At 46.5% G+C, this 19,064-nt stretch overlaps 1 protein-coding gene across 2 annotated transcripts in view; it reads right to left on the bottom strand.

Moving 5' to 3' along the window:
* Window positions 1-3,474: 3,474 nt before the first annotated feature.
* LOC132205996 (uncharacterized) overlaps window positions 3,475-19,064 on the bottom strand; it is a 31,998-nt gene continuing 16,408 nt past the window's right edge. For both annotated transcript variants that reach the window (XM_059648840.1, XM_059648841.1), the window contains exon 2: window positions 3,475-5,304. In XM_059648840.1, coding sequence (XP_059504823.1) covers window positions 3,811-5,301 — 1,491 coding nt within the window. In that variant the 5' untranslated portion in view covers window positions 5,302-5,304 and the 3' untranslated portion in view covers window positions 3,475-3,810. The remainder of the gene's footprint in view (window positions 5,305-19,064) is intronic.

Here is a 19,064-nt window from a genome sequence, read left to right as displayed (position 1 = left end):
TTAAACAAGGGGGTTACAACAGCAATTTTCCAATCATCTGGGACTTTCCCTGACTCTAGTGACTTTTGAAAGATCATGACCAAAGCCTCTGCTATTTCCTCAGCCACTTCCCTCAGAACTCTAGGATGTAGCCCATTGGGGCCAGGAGATTTATCAATTTTTAGACCCTTTAGCTTTTCTAACACTTTCTCTTTTGTAATGCCTACTGTACTCAACTCTGCCCCCCCGGCTCTCCCTAATTGTTTGCATACTACTCATGTTTTCCATTGTGAAGACTGACGCAAAGTACTCATTAAGTTCTTCAGCTATTTCCTTATCTCCCAAGACTAGCCTTCCAGCATCAATTTCTTGATATCATGTGGAGTCAGTCGAATTAGCTGAAGACTGGTATCTGTAATGCTAGGGACCACTGGGAGCAGCCAGAGATGAATGATCCACTCGACCTTTCTGGCTGACGATTGCTACAAATGCTTCCTCCTTGACTTTTGTACCGAAGTGCTGGGCTTTTCTATCATTGACAATGGGGATATTTGTGCAGACTCCTCCTCCAGTGAATTGTTTAATTGTCCACCACCGTTCACAACTGGATGTGGCAGGACTGCAGAGCTTGGATCTGATCTGTTGGTTGTGGGATCACTCAGCTCTGTCTATCACTTGCTGCTTTCACTGTTTGGCGTGCAAGTAGTCCCGTTTGGCGTCACCAGGTTGATACCCCATCTTCAGGTATGCCTGGTGCTGCTCCTGGCATGCCCTCCTGTGCTCTCTGAACCAGGGTTGATCCCCTGGCTTGATGGTAATGGTTGAATGGGGGATATGCTGGGCCATGAGGTTACAGCTTGTGCTGGAGTACAATTCTGCTGCTGTTGGTGGCCCACAGCACCTCATGGATGCCCAGCCTTGAGTTGCTGGATCTGTATGAAGTCTGTCCCATTGAGCACCCTGATAGTGCCACACAGCACGATGGAGGGTATTCTCAAAATGAACGTGTGAATTTGTCTTCGCAAGGACTGTGCAGTGGTCACTCTTACTGATACTGTCATGAACAGATACAACTGCAGCTGGCAGATTGGCAAGGGTCAGGTCAAAAATGTTTTTCCATCTTGTTGGTTCCCTCACCACGCATCGCAGACCCAGTCGAGCAGCAATCGCCTATCGGACCCGACCAGCTCGATCAGTAGTACTGCTGCTAAGCCATTCTTGGTGGTTGACAGTGAGTTCCCTCACCCAGAGTACTTTTTGTGCCCTTGCCATCCTAAGTGCTTCCTCTAAGTGTTGCTCAACAGGGAGAAGTTGCAGAAGGAACAGAATGCTGGGAACCACTGGAGGAGGCCAAGCTGAGTTATCCACACAGCAATTCTGGCTGATATTTGCTGCGAATGCTGCTGTCTTATCTTTTGCACTGATGTGTTGTAAGGATTCGCTATTGTATCGATATTTGAATGGAGACTGGATCGTTTGGGACTATGTTTGGAAAAATATTTAGAAAAGTTTAGAAAAATGAGTGGAACGCAAAGAAACCCATAAAATTCAAACTGGACAACGACAGGGTAAAGGCACAGAGGCTGTTGCGTATGACTAGGAGTCCAGACCAGAGGGTTACAGTCCAAGGTACCAGGATAGGCCATTTAGGTCTGAGGTGAGGAGAAATGTCATCACGCAGAGTGTTGAGCCTGTGGAATTCTTTGCTGCAGAAACTGATTGGGGGCAAAACATTGAATGTTTTCAAGATGGGAATAGATAAAGTTCTTAGAGCTAAAGGCATCAAAGGGTATGAGGAGAGAACGGAAACAGGGTGCAGAATTGGATCATCAGCCATGCTCAAATTTAATGGTGGAACAAGGTCAAAGTCCTGTGTCTGTTCCTATATTCTCTGTTTCTATGTCAGTCGTAAAGGGATATTTTTGGAGCCTCCTTCTCAGTGAGTCATTTAATTGTCCACTACCATTCATGACTGGGCAAATCTTTTGGTTGTGGGATTACTTACCTCCGCCTATCACTTGCTGCTTTCGCATTTTGGCATGCAAGTAGTCCCATTTGGTGGCCTTACAAGGTTGACGCCTTATAAGGTTGACACCTTACCTTCAGGTAAGCCTGGTGCTGCTCCTGGCATGCCCTCCTCTCCATTGAACCACGATTGACCCCCTAGCTTGAGTGGGGGGTATGTTAGGCCAGAGGTTACAGATTGTGCTGGAGTACAGTTTTGCCGTTGTTGATGGCCCAGAGTACCTCATGGATGCCCAGTCTTGAGTTGCTAGATCTATTTGAAGTCTGTCCCATTTATCATGGAGATAGCCAGATAACAATGGAGGGTATTCTCAATGCAAAGGTGTGATTTTGTCTGCACGAGGACAATGCAAAGGTAACTCTTACTGATGACTGTCATGGACAGATGCATCTGCAGCTGGCAGAATGGTAAAGATAAGACCAAATATGTTTTTTCCTCTTGCTTCCCTCGCCATCTGCTGCAAACTCAGTCTATTAGCGATGTCCTTTAGGACTGACCAGCTCTGTCAGTAGTGCTGCCACCAAGCCACTCTTGGTGTGGACAATGAAATCCCCCACCAAGAGTACATTTTGGACCCTTTCGATCAGTGTTGCCTCCAAGTGTTATTCAACATGGAGGAGTACTGACTGCTCAGCTGAGGAAGGAAGGTAGGTGGTAATCAGCAGGAGGTTTTCTTTGCCCATGGTTAACTGAAAGCCATGAGACAAATGGTTTCCATCTCTGGCAACCACTTGGTAACCTATATCCATTTCAAGCCCACCGACTCCCACAGCTACCCAGAATACACCCCCTCCCACCCACCTTCCTGCAAAAATGCCATCCCCTATTCCTAATTCTTTCACCTCTGCTGCATCTGCTCCCGGGATGAGGCATTCCACTTCCGGACATCCCAGATGTACTTGTTTTTCAAGGATTGCAAACCCACTACCCATCCCGCCCCCAAACAGTGGTCAAAAACACCCTTGGCTGTGTCTCCTGCATTTCCCGCAACTCATGCCACACACCTCTACCTGGCAGTAACACCCAAAACAGGATCCCCCTCGTCCTCACATACCACCCCACCAACCTCTGAATCCACTGCACCGTCCTCTGATACTTCCGCCATCTACAATCTGACCCCTCCCCACTAAAGACATTTTTCATTCTCCACCCTTACCTGCTTTCTGGAGGGACCACTCTCTGTAACTCCCTTGTTCACTCCACACTCCCCACCACCCCCGGCACTTTTCCCTGCAACCACAGGAAGTGCTACACCTGCCCCTACAACTCCTCTCTCCCCACCCATCCTCTGACATCACCTCCATCCCCGTCACCACGTCACCCCCCGCTTACCTCACCCCAGCCCTCACCCTCCCCCTTCCCCTCCCCCTCAACCCTCAACCCCCTCTAACCACCCCTGGATGTCCAGGAGACACTGTTACTCACAGCTTCTTGCGAGGGGAAGGAATACCTCTGGGAAGAGATGATCACAGTAAACTGAACATGGAATTGAGTTTCAGGGGTGATTTATGTGCAAAAGTAGAAGCTTTAGCATTAAAAAAATGTCCAATTGGTATGACGAGAGAGCTGGTGAAGTGGACAATCGGTTAGGACTGAGATGAGAATCTTTTTCACTCAGAGGGTAGTGAACCTTTGAAATTCTCTCTGCTGAGGGTTGTGAAGCTCCTTCATTGAATATATGTAAGACGGAGAGAGTTAGAATCTTAATGTCACAGAGAATCCAGGAACATTAGAACATACTGTGAACAGAGGCGGAAGATCAGCAATTGGCACTTTTATTGGATTGATTTTCTTATTTCAGCAAATCAGAGTTTTTTAATAGCTTCAGTCCCATTCTTGGTAAATGCTTCTTGTTTCTGAGTGACCCGATCACGTATTTTCTCTTTTGCTGTTTCACATTTTCTCTGAATATCATTAAACTTGTTGTCTGAGCCCTGTCCACCCAGCAATGAGCTCAGGTCACGCAGCGGAGTTTGAAGGTAATCCTCATAAATCTGCACATAGGTTTCAGACACTTTCTCAATGATGTTCATGATGCTGACTGCCTGGGACACTTGGATCTGATTGCTGGCTAAAATCTCTGGAGCACACTCTGGGATTCCTTCAGCGTTACTACCAAACTGGGCAAATGTCTTCAGGAAACTTTCAGTTAGCTTGGGGACGCATTGAATGAATTTGATCATATCTGACCAGTTGGATTGGATGTTCCCAAGTACCTCCAGGCCTTCAACCATCAGCTGTAGGTTGGTCTTGACAGCCTCCTCCTGGGACTGAGTGCCCTGTATCGCTCTTGATAGTTGTTCACTCTCTGCATCCAAACGTTTCATATTTTCATAACAATCTTTATACTTACTTTGTGACTTCTCCAGCTCGCGTTTTACTTCTTTGATCTTCTGTTCTGCCTGTTCTCGAACCATGCTGAGGAACTTACTGATTTCCAAGTTTGATTCTGAAGATCCTTTGCCGGAGAGATCAGCTATCAGTTTTGTGAGAAACACTAACCCTTTCCCCAGCTCCACTGCCAGCTGTACTGGATTGGTCACTTTACTGAAAAAATCCACAATTTCAGGGAGCATCTCCTTCATTTTCTTCAGACCTTCCACACAAAACTCATCAACGTGAGCACTGGAGCTCACATCCGCATATTTATTGAGGACTTCCTCACGTCCTTGGGAGACTTGACTCCATTCATTGTCTAACTCACTCTTTGCCTTCTTTATTGCCATATTCCTTTCACTGGCTTTTCCCAGGAATTCCCTTATTTCTTCCAGTTTATCCTGACTGGCAATCTGGGAATCTGCACACCTCTCCAGGAGCTCACAGTAAAGACCACTCAGACTGAAGAGCTTCTGTTCCACTGAATCTGCTTTCTCCTTGCATCGAATTGCACAAGTCTGAATGCTGTTCAGCTGCTTGTCAGAGGGTTGATTTGATGCTTGTGCTTTTAGGAAGTTCTCCAGGTGGTTAGTAATACCTTTACAACTATTCCGGATTTTAAGCAAGTTATTGCTGGTCTCATCAAGTGAGTTTACGGTTTCATTGCAAAGCTTCATCAGGCAACTCTTGAACGACTCTGGATTTGGAAACAAGGATTTCTTGTCTGTATTGCTTGGCTTCAGTTTAACATCATTTATCTTTCTAACCTGTCGCACTAGGTCACTTAAATTAGTGACACATGCAATTGTTGGTAACAAAAATTTCTCCACATTAACCTCCGACTGCACCATCAGTTGAAAGTAGTTAGAAATTTGCCCTTCGTCTGGGAGCTGGGATTGCTTGTCGGACATTGCTGACATTGCCTGCAGTGAGGAAGAGCACAGTGATGAGAAATCAGACAACCCTGGGTGCCCTGTTACTGTAGAGATTGGATTTACATTATAGGCAAGATTTCAACATCAACCTTACACAAAATCCAGATTTCTACCTTAACATCATGTTTTAATCATATCATAGAATCGTGCAGCACAGGAGACCCTTCTTCCATTGCATTTGTGTTCTCTCTGGGAAGCTGAGCAGCTCATGGTTGTGAACAATGCTGGCAGAAGCCTTCAGAGCTCAGGAAAGGGAGGTAATGTGTCTCTGGAGTTTAAAAAAAAGTACCTCAAGCCTGAGGAAAGCCAGTTTAGGTTTGCATATCAGTTGTGGAAGTTAATGCCTTGAACCTTAATAACTAAGGCACTTTCCAGTTTGCAGATCATTTGGTCTGTGTCTTCTGTAAAGAAGTGAAAAGTACCTGGAGAAAAGAGACTGAGAAACATAACATTCTGGAATGGAAAAGGATTATCACACTGAATCTTTTGTATTGCAGGCATTGGACTGCTGCCTCAGGCTTTTTACCTTCATCAGTGACACCTTTTTTTTGGTGTATTTGTGCACCTCTCTGTTTGTGGACGTGTGAGTTTGTGTAAGTGGCTGGGTTTCAAAAAGGGTTGGAGTTTTAGATTACAGTGTTATATGTTGAGGATTCATAGCTATTTACCTGTGATTAGCATCTATTAGTGTGGAATCAATAACAAATGTTATTAATCACAGAAATCTAGTCTGAGTATTCAGTTCACCTGGGTCTTGAAAGAGGGAAATCGGGGAATTTGCCAATCTGATAAGTGTATAACTTTGTGCAGAGTGTAATTTCCACTACACGGCCACAGTGAAGTGTGAAAATGTGCTCCCCATGTAGTCCCGTTCTCCAATCAGAGTGCAATTTCCACTACACGGTCACAGTGAAGTCTGAAAATGTGCTCCCCATATAGTCCCGTTCTCCTATCAGAGTGTAATTTCCACTACATGGTCACAGTGAAGTGTGAAAATGTGCTCCCCATGTAGTCCCGTTCTCCTATCAGAGTGTAATTTCCACTACACGGTCACAGTGAAGTGTGAAAATGTGCTCCCCCTGGAGTCCCGTTCTCCTATCAGAGTGTAATTTCCACTACACGGTCACAGTGAAGTGTGAAAATGTGCTCCTCCTGTAGTCCCGTTCTCCTATCAGAGTGTAATTTCCACTACACGGCCACAGTGAAGTGTGAAAATGTGCTCCCCATGTAGTCCCGTTCTCCTATCAGAGTGTAATTTCCACTACACGGCCACAGTGAAGTGTGAAAATGTGCTCCTCCTGTAGTCCCGTTCTCCTATCAGAGTGTAATTTCCACTACACGGTCACAGTGAAGTGTGAAAATGTGCTCCCCATGTAGTCCCGTTCTCCTATCAGAGTGTAATTTCCACTACACGGTCACAGTGAAGTGTGAAAATGTGCTCCCCATGTAGTCCCGTTATCCTATCAGAGTGTAATTTCCACTACACGGTCACAGTGAAGTGTGAAAATGTGCTCCCCATTTGGTCCCGTTCTCCTATCAGAGTGTAATTTCCACTACACGGTCACAGTGAAGTGTGAAAATGTGCTCCCCCTGTAGTCCCGTTCTCCTATCAGAGTGTAATTTCCACTACACGGTCACAGTGAAGTGTGAAAATGTGCTCCCCCTGTAGTCCCGTTCTCCTATCAGAGTGTAATTTCCACTACACGGTCACAGTGAAGTGTGAAAATGTGCTCCCCATGTAGTCCCGTTCTCCTATCAGAGTGTCATTTCCAATACACGGTCACAGTGAAGTGTGAAAATGTGCTCCCCATGTAGTCCCGTTCTCCTATCAGAGTGTAATTTCCACTACACGGTCACAGTGAAGTGTGAAAAAGTGCTCCCCATGCAGTCCCGTTCTCCTATCAGAGTGTAATTTCCACTACACGGTCACAGTGAAGTGTGAAAATTTGCTCCCCATGTAGTCCCGTTCTCCTATCAGAGTGTAATTTCCACTACACGGTCACAGTGAAGTGTGAAAATGTGCTCCCCATGTAGTCCCGTTCTCCTATCAGAGTGTAATTTCCACTACACGGTCACAGTGAAGTGTGAAAATGTGCTCCCCATGTAGTCCCATTCTCCTATCAGAGTGTAATTTCCACTACACGGTCACAGTGAAGTGTGAAAATGTGCTCCCCATGTAGTCCCGTTCTCCTATCAGAGTGTAATTTCCACTACACGGTCACAGTGAAGTCTGAAAATGTGCTCCCCATGCAGTCCCGTTCTCCTATCAGAGTGTAATTTCCACTACACGGTCACAGTGAAGTGTGAAAATGTGCTCCCCATGTAGTCCCGTTCTCCTATCAGAGTGTAATTTCCACTACACGGTCACAGTGAAGTGTGAAAATGTGCTCCCCATGTAGTCCCGTTCTCCTATCAGAGTGTAATTTCCACTACACGGTCACAGTGAAGTGTGAAAATGTGCTCCCCCTGTAGTCCCATTCTCCTATCAGAGTGTAATTTCCACTACACGGTCACAGTGAAGTGTGAAAATGTGCTCCTCCTGTAGTCCCGTTATCCTATCAGAGTGTAATTTCCACTACACGGTCACAGTGAAGTGTGAAAATGTGCTCCCCATGTAGTCCCGTTCTCCTATCAGAGTGTCATTTCCACTACACGGCCACAGTGAAGTGTGAAAATGTGATCCCCCTGTAGTCCCGTTCTCCTATCAGAGTGTGATTTCCACTACACGGTCACAGTGAAGTGTGAAAATGTGCTCCCCATGTAGTCCCGTTCTCCTATCAGAGTGTAATTTCCACTACACGGTCACAGTGAAGTGTGAAAATGTGCTCCCCATGTAGTCCCGTTCTCCTATCAGAGTGTAATTTCCACTACACGGTCACAGTGAAGTGTGAAAATGTGCTCCCCATGTAGTCCCGTTCTCCTATCAGAGTGTGATTTCCACTACACGGTCACAGTGAAGTGTGAAAATGTGCTCCCCATGTCGTCCCGTTCTCCTATCGGAGTGTAATTTCCACTACACGGTCACAGTGAAGTGTGAAAATTGGCTCCCCATGTAGTCCCGTTCTCCTATCAGAGTGTAATTTCCACTACACGGTCACAGTGAAGTGTGAAAATGTGCTCCCCATATAGTCCCGTTCTCCTATCAGAGTGTAATTTCCACTATGCGGTCACAGTGAAGTGTGAAAATGTGCTCCCCATATAGTCCCGTTCTCCTATCAGAGCGTAATTTCCAGTACACGGTCACAGTGAAGTGTGAAAATGTGCTCCCCATGTCGTCCCGTTCTCCTATCAGAGTGTGATTTCCACTACACGGTCACAGTGAAGTGTGAAAATGTGCTCCCCATGTAGCCCCGTTCTCCTATCAGAGTGTGATTTCCACTACACGGTCACAGTGAAGTGTGAAAATGTGCTCCCCACATAGTCCCGTTCTCCTATCAGAGTGTAATTTCCACTACACGGTCACAGTGAAGTGTGAAAATGTGCTCCCCATGTAGTCCCGTTCTCCTATCAAAGTGTGATTTCCACTACACGGTCACAGTGAAGTGTGAAAATGTGCTCCCCCTGTTGTCCCGTTCTCCTATCAGAGTGTAATTTCCACTACACGGTCACAGTGAAGTGTGAAAATGTGCTCCCCATGTAGTCCCGTTCTCCTATCAGAGTGCAATTTCCACTACACGGTCACAGTGAAGTCTGAAAATGTGCTCCCCATGTAGTCCCGTTCTCCTATCAGAGTGTAATTTCCACTACACGGTCACAGTGAAGTGTGAAAATGTGCTCCCCATGTAGTCCCGTTCTCCTATCAGAGTGTAATTTCAACTATGCGGTCACAGTGAAGTGTGAAAATGTGCTCCACATATAGTCCCGTTCTCCTATCAGAGTGTAATTTCCACTACACGGTCACAGTGAAGTGTGAAAATGTGCTCCCCATGTCGTCCCGTTCTCCTATCAGAGTGTGATTTCCACTACACGGTCACAGTGAAGTGTGAAAATGTGCTCCCCATGTAGCCCCGTTCTCCTATCAGAGTGTGATTTCCACTACACGGTCACAGTGAAGTGTGAAAATGTGCTCCCCACATAGTCCCGTTCTCCTATCAGAGTGTAATTTCCACTACACGGTCACAGTGAAGTGTGAAAATGTGCTCCCCATGTAGTCCCGTTCTCCTATCAAAGTGTGATTTCCACTACACGGTCACAGTGAAGTGTGAAAATGTGCTCCCCCTGTTGTCCCGTTCTCCTATCAGAGTGTAATTTCCACTACAAGGTCACAGTGAAGTGTGAAAATGTGCTCCCCATGTAGTCCCGTTATCCTATCAGAGTGTAATTTCCACTACACGGTCACAGTGAAGTGTGAAAATGTGCTCCCCCTGTAGTCCCGTTCTCCTATCAGAGTGTAATTTCCACTACACGGTCACAGTGAAGTGTGAAAATGTGCTCCCCCTGTAGTCCCGTTCTCCTATCAGAGTGTAATTTCCACTACACGGTCACAGTGAAGTGTGAAAATGTGCTCCCCCTGTAGTCCCGTTCTCCTATCAGAGTGTAATTTCCACTACACGGTCACAGTGAAGTGTGAAAATGTGCTCCCCATGTAGTCCCGTTCTCCTATCAGAGTGTCATTTCCACTACACGGTCACAGTGAAGTGTGAAAATGTGCTCCCCATGTAGTCCCGTTCTCCTATCAGAGTGTAATTTCCACTACACGGTCACAGTGAAGTGTGAAAAAGTGCTCCCCATGCAGTCCCGTTCTCCTATCAGAGTGTAATTTCCACTACACGGTCACAGTGAAGTGTGAAAATTTGCTCCCCATGTAGTCCCGTTCTCCTATCAGAGTGTAATTTCCACTACACGGTGTCAGTGAAGTGTGAAAATGTGCTCCCCATGTAGTCCCGTTCTCCTATCAGAGTGTAATTTCCACTACACGGTCACAGTGAAGTGTGAAAATGTGCTCCCCATGTAGTCCCGTTCTCCTATCAGAGTGTAATTTCCACTACACGGTCACAGTGAAGTGTGAAAATGTGCTCCCCATGTAGTCCCGTTCTCCTATCAGAGTGCAATTTCCACTACACGGTCACAGTGAAGTCTGAAAATGTGCTCCCCATGTAGTCCCGTTCTCCTATCAGAGTGTAATTTCCACTACACGGTCACAGTGAAGTGTGAAAATGTGCTCCCCATGTAGTCCCGTTCTCCTATCAGAGTGTAATTTCCACTACACGGTCACAGTGAAGTGTGAAAATGTGCTCCCCATGTAGTCCCGTTCTCCTATCAGAGTGTAATTTCCACTACACGGTCACAGTGAAGTGTGAAAATGTGCTCCCCCTGTAGTCCCATTCTCCTATCAGAGTGTAATTTCCACTACACGGTCACAGTGAAGTGTGAAAATGTGCTCCTCCTGTAGTCCCGTTCTCCTATCAGAGTGTAATTTCCACTACACGGTCACAGTGAAGTGTGAAAATGTGCTCCCCATGTAGTCCCGTTCTCCTATCAGAGTGTCATTTCCACTACACGGCCACAGTGAAGTGTGAAAATGTGCTCCCCCTGTAGTCCCGTTCTCCTATCAGAGTGTGATTTCCACTACACGGTCACAGTGAAGTGTGAAAATGTGCTCCCCATGTAGTCCCGTTCTCCTATCAGAGTGTAATTTCCACTACACGGTCACAGTGAAGTGTGAAAATGTGCTCCCCATGTAGTCCCGTTCTCCTATCAGAGTGTAATTTCCACTACACGGTCACAGTGAAGTGTGAAAATGTGCTCCCCATGTAGTCCCGTTCTCCTATCAGAGTGTGATTTCCACTACACGGTCACAGTGAAGTGTGAAAATGTGCTCCCCATGTCGTCCCGTTCTCCTATCGGAGTGTAATTTCCACTACACGGTCACAGTGAAGTGTGAAAATTGGCTCCCCATGTAGTCCCGTTCTCCTATCAGAGTGTAATTTCCACTACACGGTCACAGTGAAGTGTGAAAATGTGCTCCCCATCTCGTCCCGTTCTCCTATCAGAGTGTAATTTCCACTATGCGGTCACAGTGAAGTGTGAAAATGTGCTCCCCATATAGTCCCGTTCTCCTATCAGAGTGTAATTTCCACTACACGGTCACAGTGAAGTGTGAAAATGTGCTCCCCATGTCGTCCCGTTCTCCTATGAGAGTGTAATTTCCACTACACGGTCACAGTGAAGTGTGAAAATGTGCTCCCCATGTAGCCCCGTTCTCCTATCAGAGTGTGATTTCCACTACACGGTCACAGTGAAGTGTGAAAATGTGCTCCCCACATAGTCCCGTTCTCCTATCAGAGTGTAATTTCCACTACACGGTCACAGTGAAGTGTGAAAATGTGCTCCCCATGTAGTCCCGTTCTCCTATCAAAGTGTGATTTCCACTACACGGTCACAGTGAAGTGTGAAAATGTGCTCCCCCTGTTGTCCCGTTCTCCTATCAGAGTGTAATTTCCACTACACGGTCACAGTGAAGTGTGAAAATGTGCTCCCCATGTAGTCCCGTTCTCCTATCAGAGTGTAATTTCCACTACACGGCCACAGTGAAGTGTGAAAATGTGCTCCCCATATAGTCCCGTTCTCCTATCAGAGTGTAATTTCCACTACACGGTCACAGTGAAGTGTGAAAATGTGCTCCCCATATAGTCCCGTTCTCCTATCAGAGCGTAATTTCCACTACACGGTCACAGTGAAGTGTGAAAATGTGCTCCCCATATAGTCCCGTTCTCCTATCAGAGTGTGATTTCCACTACACGGTCACAGTGAAGTGTGAAAATGTGCTCCCCATGCAGTCCCGTTCATCTATCAGAGTGTAATTTCCACTACATGGTCACAGTGAAGTGTGAAAATGTGCTCCCCATGTAGTCCCATTCTCCTATCAGAGTGTAATTTTCACTACACGGTCACAGTGAAGTGTGAAAATGTGCTACCCATGTAGTCCCGTTCTCCTATCAGAGTGTGATTTCCACTACGCGGCCACAGTGAAGAGTGAAAATGTGCTCCCCCTGTAGTCCCGTTCTCCTATCAGAGTGTAATTTCCACTACAAGGTCACAGTGAAGTGTGAAAATGTGCTCCCCATGTAGTCCCGTTCTCCTATCAGAGTGTAATTTCCAATACATGGTCACAGTGAAGTGTGAAAATGTGCTCCCCATATAGTCCCGTTCTCCTATCAGAGTGTAATTTCCACTACATGGTCACAGTGAAGTGTGAAAATGTGCTCCCCATGTAGTCCCGTTCTCCTATCAGAGTGTAATTTCCACTACACGGTCACAGGGAAGTGTGAAAATGTGCTCCCCATGTAGTCCCGTTCTCCTATCAGAGTGTAATTTCCACTACACGGTCACAGTGAAGTGTGAAAATGTGCTCCCCATGTAGTCCCGTTCTCCTATCAGAGTGTAATTTCCACTACACGGCCACAGTGAAGTGTGAAAATGTGCTCCCCATGTAGTCCCGTTCTCCTATCAGAGTGTGATTTCCACTACACGGTCACAGTGAAGTGTGAAAATGTGCTCCCCATGTCGTCCCGTTCTCCTATCAGAGTGTGATTTCCACTACACGGTCACAGTGAAGTGTGAAAATGTGCTCCCCCTGTAGTCCCGTTCTCCTATCAGAGTGTAATTTCCACTACACGGTCACAGTGAAGTGTGAAAATGTGCTCCCCCTGTAGTCCCGTTCTCCTATCAGAGTGTAATTTCCACTACACGGTCACAGTGAAGTGTGAAAATGTGCTCCCCATGTAGTCCCGTTCTCCTATCAGAGTGTCATTTCCACTACACGGTCACAGTGAAGTGTGAAAATGTGCTCCCCATGTAGTCCCGTTCTCCTATCAGAGTGTAATTTCCACTACACGGTCACAGTGAAGTGTGAAAAAGTGCTCCCCATGCAGTCCCGTTCTCCTATCAGAGTGTAATTTCCACTACACGGTCACAGTGAAGTGTGAAAATTTGCTCCCCATGTAGTCCCGTTCTCCTATCAGAGTGTAATTTCCACTACACGGTCACAGTGAAGTGTGAAAATGTGCTCCCCATGTAGTCCCGTTCTCCTATCAGAGTGTAATTTCCACTACACGGTCACAGTGAAGTGTGAAAATGTGCTCCCCATGTAGTCCCGTTCTCCTATCAGAATGTAATTTCCACTACACGGTCACAGTGAAGTGTGAAAATGTGCTCCCCATGTAGTCCCGTTCTCCTGTCAGAGTGCAATTTCCACTACACGGTCACAGTGAAGTCTGAAAATGTGCTCCCCATGTAGTCCCGTTCTCCTATCAGAGTGTAATTTCCACTACACGGTCACAGTGAAGTGTGAAAATGTGCTCCCCATGTAGTCCCGTTCTCCTATCAGAGTGTGATTTCCACTACATGTTCACAGTGAAGTGTGAAAATGTGCTCCCCATGTAGTCCCGTTCTCCTATCAGAGTGTAATTTCCACTACACGGTCACAGTGAAGTGTGAAAATGTGCTCCCCCTGTAGTCCCATTCTCCTATCAGAGTGTAATTTCCACTACACGGTCACAGTGAAGTGTGAAAATGTGCTCCTCCTGTAGTCCCGTTCTCCTATCAGAGTGTAATTTCCACTACACGGTCACAGTGAAGTGTGAAAATGTGCTCCCCATGTAGTCCCGTTCTCCTATCAGAGTGTCATTTCCACTACACGGCCACAGTGAAGTGTGAAAATGTGCTCCCCCTGTAGTCCCGTTCTCCTATCAGAGTGTGATTTCCACTACACGGTCACAGTGAAGTGTGAAAATGTGCTCCCCATGTAGTCCCGTTCTCCTATCAGAGTGTAATTTCCACTACACGGTCACAGTGAAGTGTGAAAATGTGCTCCCCATGTAGTCCCGTTCTCCTATCAGAGTGTAATTTCCACTACACGGTCACAGTGAAGTGTGAAAATGTGCTCCCCATGTAGTCCCGTTCTCCTATCAGAGTGTGATTTCCACTACACGGTCACAGTGAAGTGTGAAAATGTGCTCCCCATGTCGTCCCGTTCTCCTATCGGAGTGTAATTTCCACCTCACGGTCACAGTGAAGTGTGAAAATTGGCTCCCCATGTAGTCCCGTTCTCCTATCAGAGTGTAATTTCCACTACACGGTCACAGTGAAGTGTGAAAATGTGCTCCCCATATAGTCCCGTTCTCCTATCAGAGTGTAATTTCCACTATGCGGTCACAGTGAAGTGTGAAAATGTGCTCCCCATATAGTCCCGTTCTCCTATCAGAGTGTAATTTCCACTACACGGTCACAGTGAAGTGTGAAAATGTGCTCCCCATGTCGTCCTGTTCTCCTATCAGAGTGTGATTTCCACTACACGGTCACAGTGAAGTGTGAAAATGTGCTCCCCATGTAGCCCCGTTCTCCTATCAGAGTGTGATTTCCACTACACGGTCACAGTGAAGTGTGAAAATGTGCTCCCCACATAGTCCCGTTCTCCTATCAGAGTGTAATTTCCACTACACGGTCACAGTGAAGTGTGAAAATGTGCTCCCCATGTAGTCGCGTTCTCCTATCAAAGTGTGATTTCCACTACACGGTCACAGTGAAGTGTGAAAATGTGCTCCCCCTGTTGTCCCGTTCTCCTATCAGAGTGTAATTTCCACTACACGGTCACAGTGAAGTGTGAAAATGTGCTCCCCATGTAGTCCCGTTCTCCTATCAGAGTGTAATTTCCACTACACGGCCACAGTGAAGTGTGAAAATGTGCTCCCCATATAGTCCCGTTCTCCTATCAGAGTGTAATTTCCACTACACGGTCACAGTGAAGTGTGAAAATGTGCTCCCCATATAGTCCCGTTCTCCTATCAGAGCGTAATTTCCACTACACGGTCACAGTGAAGTGTGAAAATGTGCTCCCCATATAGTCCCGTTCTCCTATCAGAGTGTGATTTCCACTACACGGTCACAGTGAAGTGTGAAAATGTGCTCCCCATGTAGTCCCGTTCATCTATCAGAGTGTAATTTCCACTACATGGTCACAGTGAAGTGTGAAAATGTGCTCCCCATGTAGTCCCATTCTCCTATCAGAGTGTAATTTTCACTACACGGTCACAGTGAAGTGTGAAAATGTGCTACCCATGTAGTCCCGTTCTCCTATCAGAGTGTGATTTCCACTACGCGGCCACAGTGAAGAGTGAAAATGTGCTCCCCCTGTAGTCCCGTTCTCCTATCAGAGTGTAATTTCCACTACAAGGTCACAGTGAAGTGTGAAAATGTGCTCCCCATGTAGTCCCGTTCTCCTATCAGAGTGTAATTTCCAATACATGGTCACAGTGAAGTGTGAAAATGTGCTCCCCATATAGTCCCGTTCTCCTATCAGAGTGTAATTTCCACTACATGGTCACAGTGAAGTGTGAAAATGTGCTCCCCATGTAGTCCCGTTCTCCTATCAGAGTGTAATTTCCACTACACGGTCACAGGGAAGTGTGAAAATGTGCTCCCCATGTAGTCCCGTTCTCCTATCAGAGTGTAATTTACACTACACGGTCACAGTGAAGTGTGAAAATGTGCTCCCCATGTAGTCCCGTTCTCCTATCAGAGTGTAATTTCCACTACACGGCCACAGTGAAGTGTGAAAATGTGCTCCCCATGTAGTCCCGTTCTCCTATCAGAGTGTGATTTCCACTACACGGTCACAGTGAAGTGTCAAAATATGCTCCCCATGTCGTCCCGTTCTCCTATCAGAGTGTGATTTCCACTACACGGTCACAGTGAAGTGTGAAAATGTGCTCCCCATATAGTTCCGTTCTCCTAACAGAGTGTAATTTCCACTACATGGTCACAGTGAAGTGTGAAAATGTGCTCCCCATGTAGTCCCGTTCTCCTATCAGAGTGTGATTTCCACTACATGTTCACAGTGAAGTGTGAAAATGTGCTCCCCATGTAGTCCCGTTCTCCTATCAGAGTGTAATTTCCACTACACGGCCACAGTGAAGTGTGAAAATGTCCTCCCCATGTAGTCCCGTTCTCCTATCAGAGTGTGATTTCCACTACACGGCCACAGTGAAATGTGAAAATGTGCTCCCCATGTAGTCCCGTTCTCCTATCAGAGTGTAATTTCCACTACGCGGTCACAGTGAAGTGTGAAAATGTGCTCCCCCTGTCGTCCCGTTCTCCTCTCAGAGTGTAATTTCCACTACACGGACACAGTGAAGTGTGAAAATGTGCTCCCCCTGTAGTCCCGTTCTCCTATCAGAGTGTAATTTCCACTACACGGTCACAGTGAAGTGTGAAAATGTGCTCCCCATGTAGTCCCGTTCACCTATCAGAGTGTAATTTCCACTACACGGCCACAGTGAAGTGTGAAAATGTGCTCCCCATATAGTCCCGTTCTCCTATCAGAGTGTAATTTCCACTACACGGTCACAGTGAAGTGTGAAAATGTGCTCCCCATGCAGTCCCGTTCTCCTATCAGAGTGTAATTTCCACTACACGGCCACAGTGAAGTGTGAAAATGTGCTCCCCATGTCGTCCCGTTCTCCTATCAGAGTGTAATTTCCACTACACGGCCACAGTGAAGTGTGAAAATGTGCTCCCCATATAGTCCCGTTCTCCTATCAGAGTGTAATTTCCACTACACGGCCACAGTGAAGTGTGAAAATGTGCTCCCCATGTCGTCCCGTTCTCCTATCAGAGTGTAATTTCCACTACACGGTCACAGTGAAGTGTGAAAATGTGCTCCCCATGTAGTCCCGTTCTCCTATCAGAGTGTGATTTCCACTACACGGTCACAGTGAAGTGTGAAAATGTGCTCCCCCTGTTGTCCCGTTCTCCTATGAGAGTGTAATTTCCACTACACGGTCACAGGGAAGTGTGAAAATGTGCTCCCCATGTAGCCCCGTTCTCCTATCAGAGTGTAATTTCCACTACACGGCCACAGTGAAGAGTGAAAATGTGCTCCCCATATAGTCCCGTTCTCCTATCAGAGTGTAATTTCCACTACAAGGTCACAGTGAAGTGTGAAAATGTGCTCCCCATGTAGTCCCGTTCTCCTATCAGAGTGTAATTTCCAATACATGGTCACAGTGAAGTGTGAAAATGTGCTCCCCATATAGTCCCGTTCTCCTATCAGAGTGTAATTTCCACTACATGGTCACAGTGAAGTGTGAAAATGTGCTCCCCATGTAGTCCCGTTCTCCTATCAGAGTGTAATTTCCACTACACGGTCACAGGGAAGTGTGAAAATGTGCTCCCCATGTAGTCCCGTTCTCCTATCAGAGTGTAATTTCCACTACACGGTCACAGTGAAGTGTGAAAATGTGCTCCCCATGTAGTCCCGTTCTCCTATCAGAGTGTAATTTCCACTACACGGCCACAGTGAAGTGTGAAAATGTGCTCCCCATGTAGTCCCGTTCTCCTATCAGAGTGTGATTTCCACTACACGGTCACAGTGAAGTGTGAAAATGTGCTCCCCATGTCGTCCCGTTCTCCTATCAGAGTGTGATTTCCACTACACGGTCACAGTGAAGTGTGAAAATGTGCTCCCCATATAGTCCCGTTCTCCTATCAGAGTGTAATTTCCACTACATGGTCACAGTGAAGTGTGAAAATGTGCTCCCCATGTAGTCCCGTTCTCCTATCAGAGTGTGATTTCCACTACATGTTCACAGTGAAGTGTGAAAATGTGCTCCCCATGTAGTCCCATTCTCCTATCAGAGTGTAATTTTCACTACACGGTCACAGTGAAGTGTGAAAATGTGCTACCCATGTTGTCCCGTTCTCCTATCAGAGTGTGATTTCCACTACGCGGCCACAGTGAAGAGTGAAAATGTGCTCCCCCTGTAGTCCCGTTCTCCTATCAGAGTGTAATTTCCACTACAAGGTCACAGTGAAGTGTGAAAATGTGCTCCCCATGTAGTCCCGTTCTCCTATCAGACTGTAATTTCCAATACATGGTCACAGTGAAGTGTGAAAATGTGCTCCCCATATAGTCCCGTTCTCCTATCAGAGTGTAATTTCCACTACATGGTCACAGTGAAGTGTGAAAATGTGCTCCCCATGTAGTCCCGTTCTCCTATCAGAGTGTAATTTCCACTACACGGTCACAGGGAAGTGTGAAAATGTGCTCCCCATGTAGTCCCGTTCTCCTATCAGAGTGTAATTTCCACTACATGGTCACAGTGAAGTGTGAAAATGTGCTCCCCATGTAGTCCCGTTCTCCTATCAGAGTGTGATTTCCACTACATGTTCACAGTGAAGTGTGAAAATGTGCTCCCCATGTAGTCCCGTTCTCCTATCAGAGTGTGATTTCCACTACACGGCCACAGTGAAGAGTGAAAATGTGCTCCCCCTGTAGTCCCGTTCTCCAATCAGAGTGTAATTTCCACTACAAGGTCACAGTGAAGTGTGAAAATGTGCTCCCCATGTAGTCCCGTTCTCCTATCAGAGTGTAATTTCCAATACACGGTCACAGTGAAGTGTGAAAATGTGCTCCCCATATAGTCCCGTTCTCCTATCAGAGTGTAATTTCCACTACATGGTCACAGTGAAGTGTGAAAATGTGCTCCCCATGTAGTCCCGTTCTCCTATCAGAGTGTGATTTCCACTACATGGTCACAGTGAAGTGTGAAAATGTGCTCCCCATGTAGTCCCGTTCTCCTATCAGAGTGTAATTTCCACTACACGGCCACAGTGAAGTGTGAAAATGTGCTCCCCATGTAGTCCCGTTTTCCTATCAGAGTGTGATTTCCACTACACGGCCACAGTGAAGTGTGAAAATGTGCTCCCCATGTAGTCCCGTTCTCCTATCAGAGTGTAATTTCCACTAC

This window comes from Stegostoma tigrinum, chromosome 9 (genome assembly GCF_030684315.1).
Source record: "Stegostoma tigrinum isolate sSteTig4 chromosome 9, sSteTig4.hap1, whole genome shotgun sequence".
Lineage (NCBI taxonomy): Eukaryota > Metazoa > Chordata > Chondrichthyes > Orectolobiformes > Stegostomatidae > Stegostoma > Stegostoma tigrinum.
Note: the sequence above shows the minus strand (reverse complement) of the source record. Positions and strands in the feature narration are given on the sequence as shown.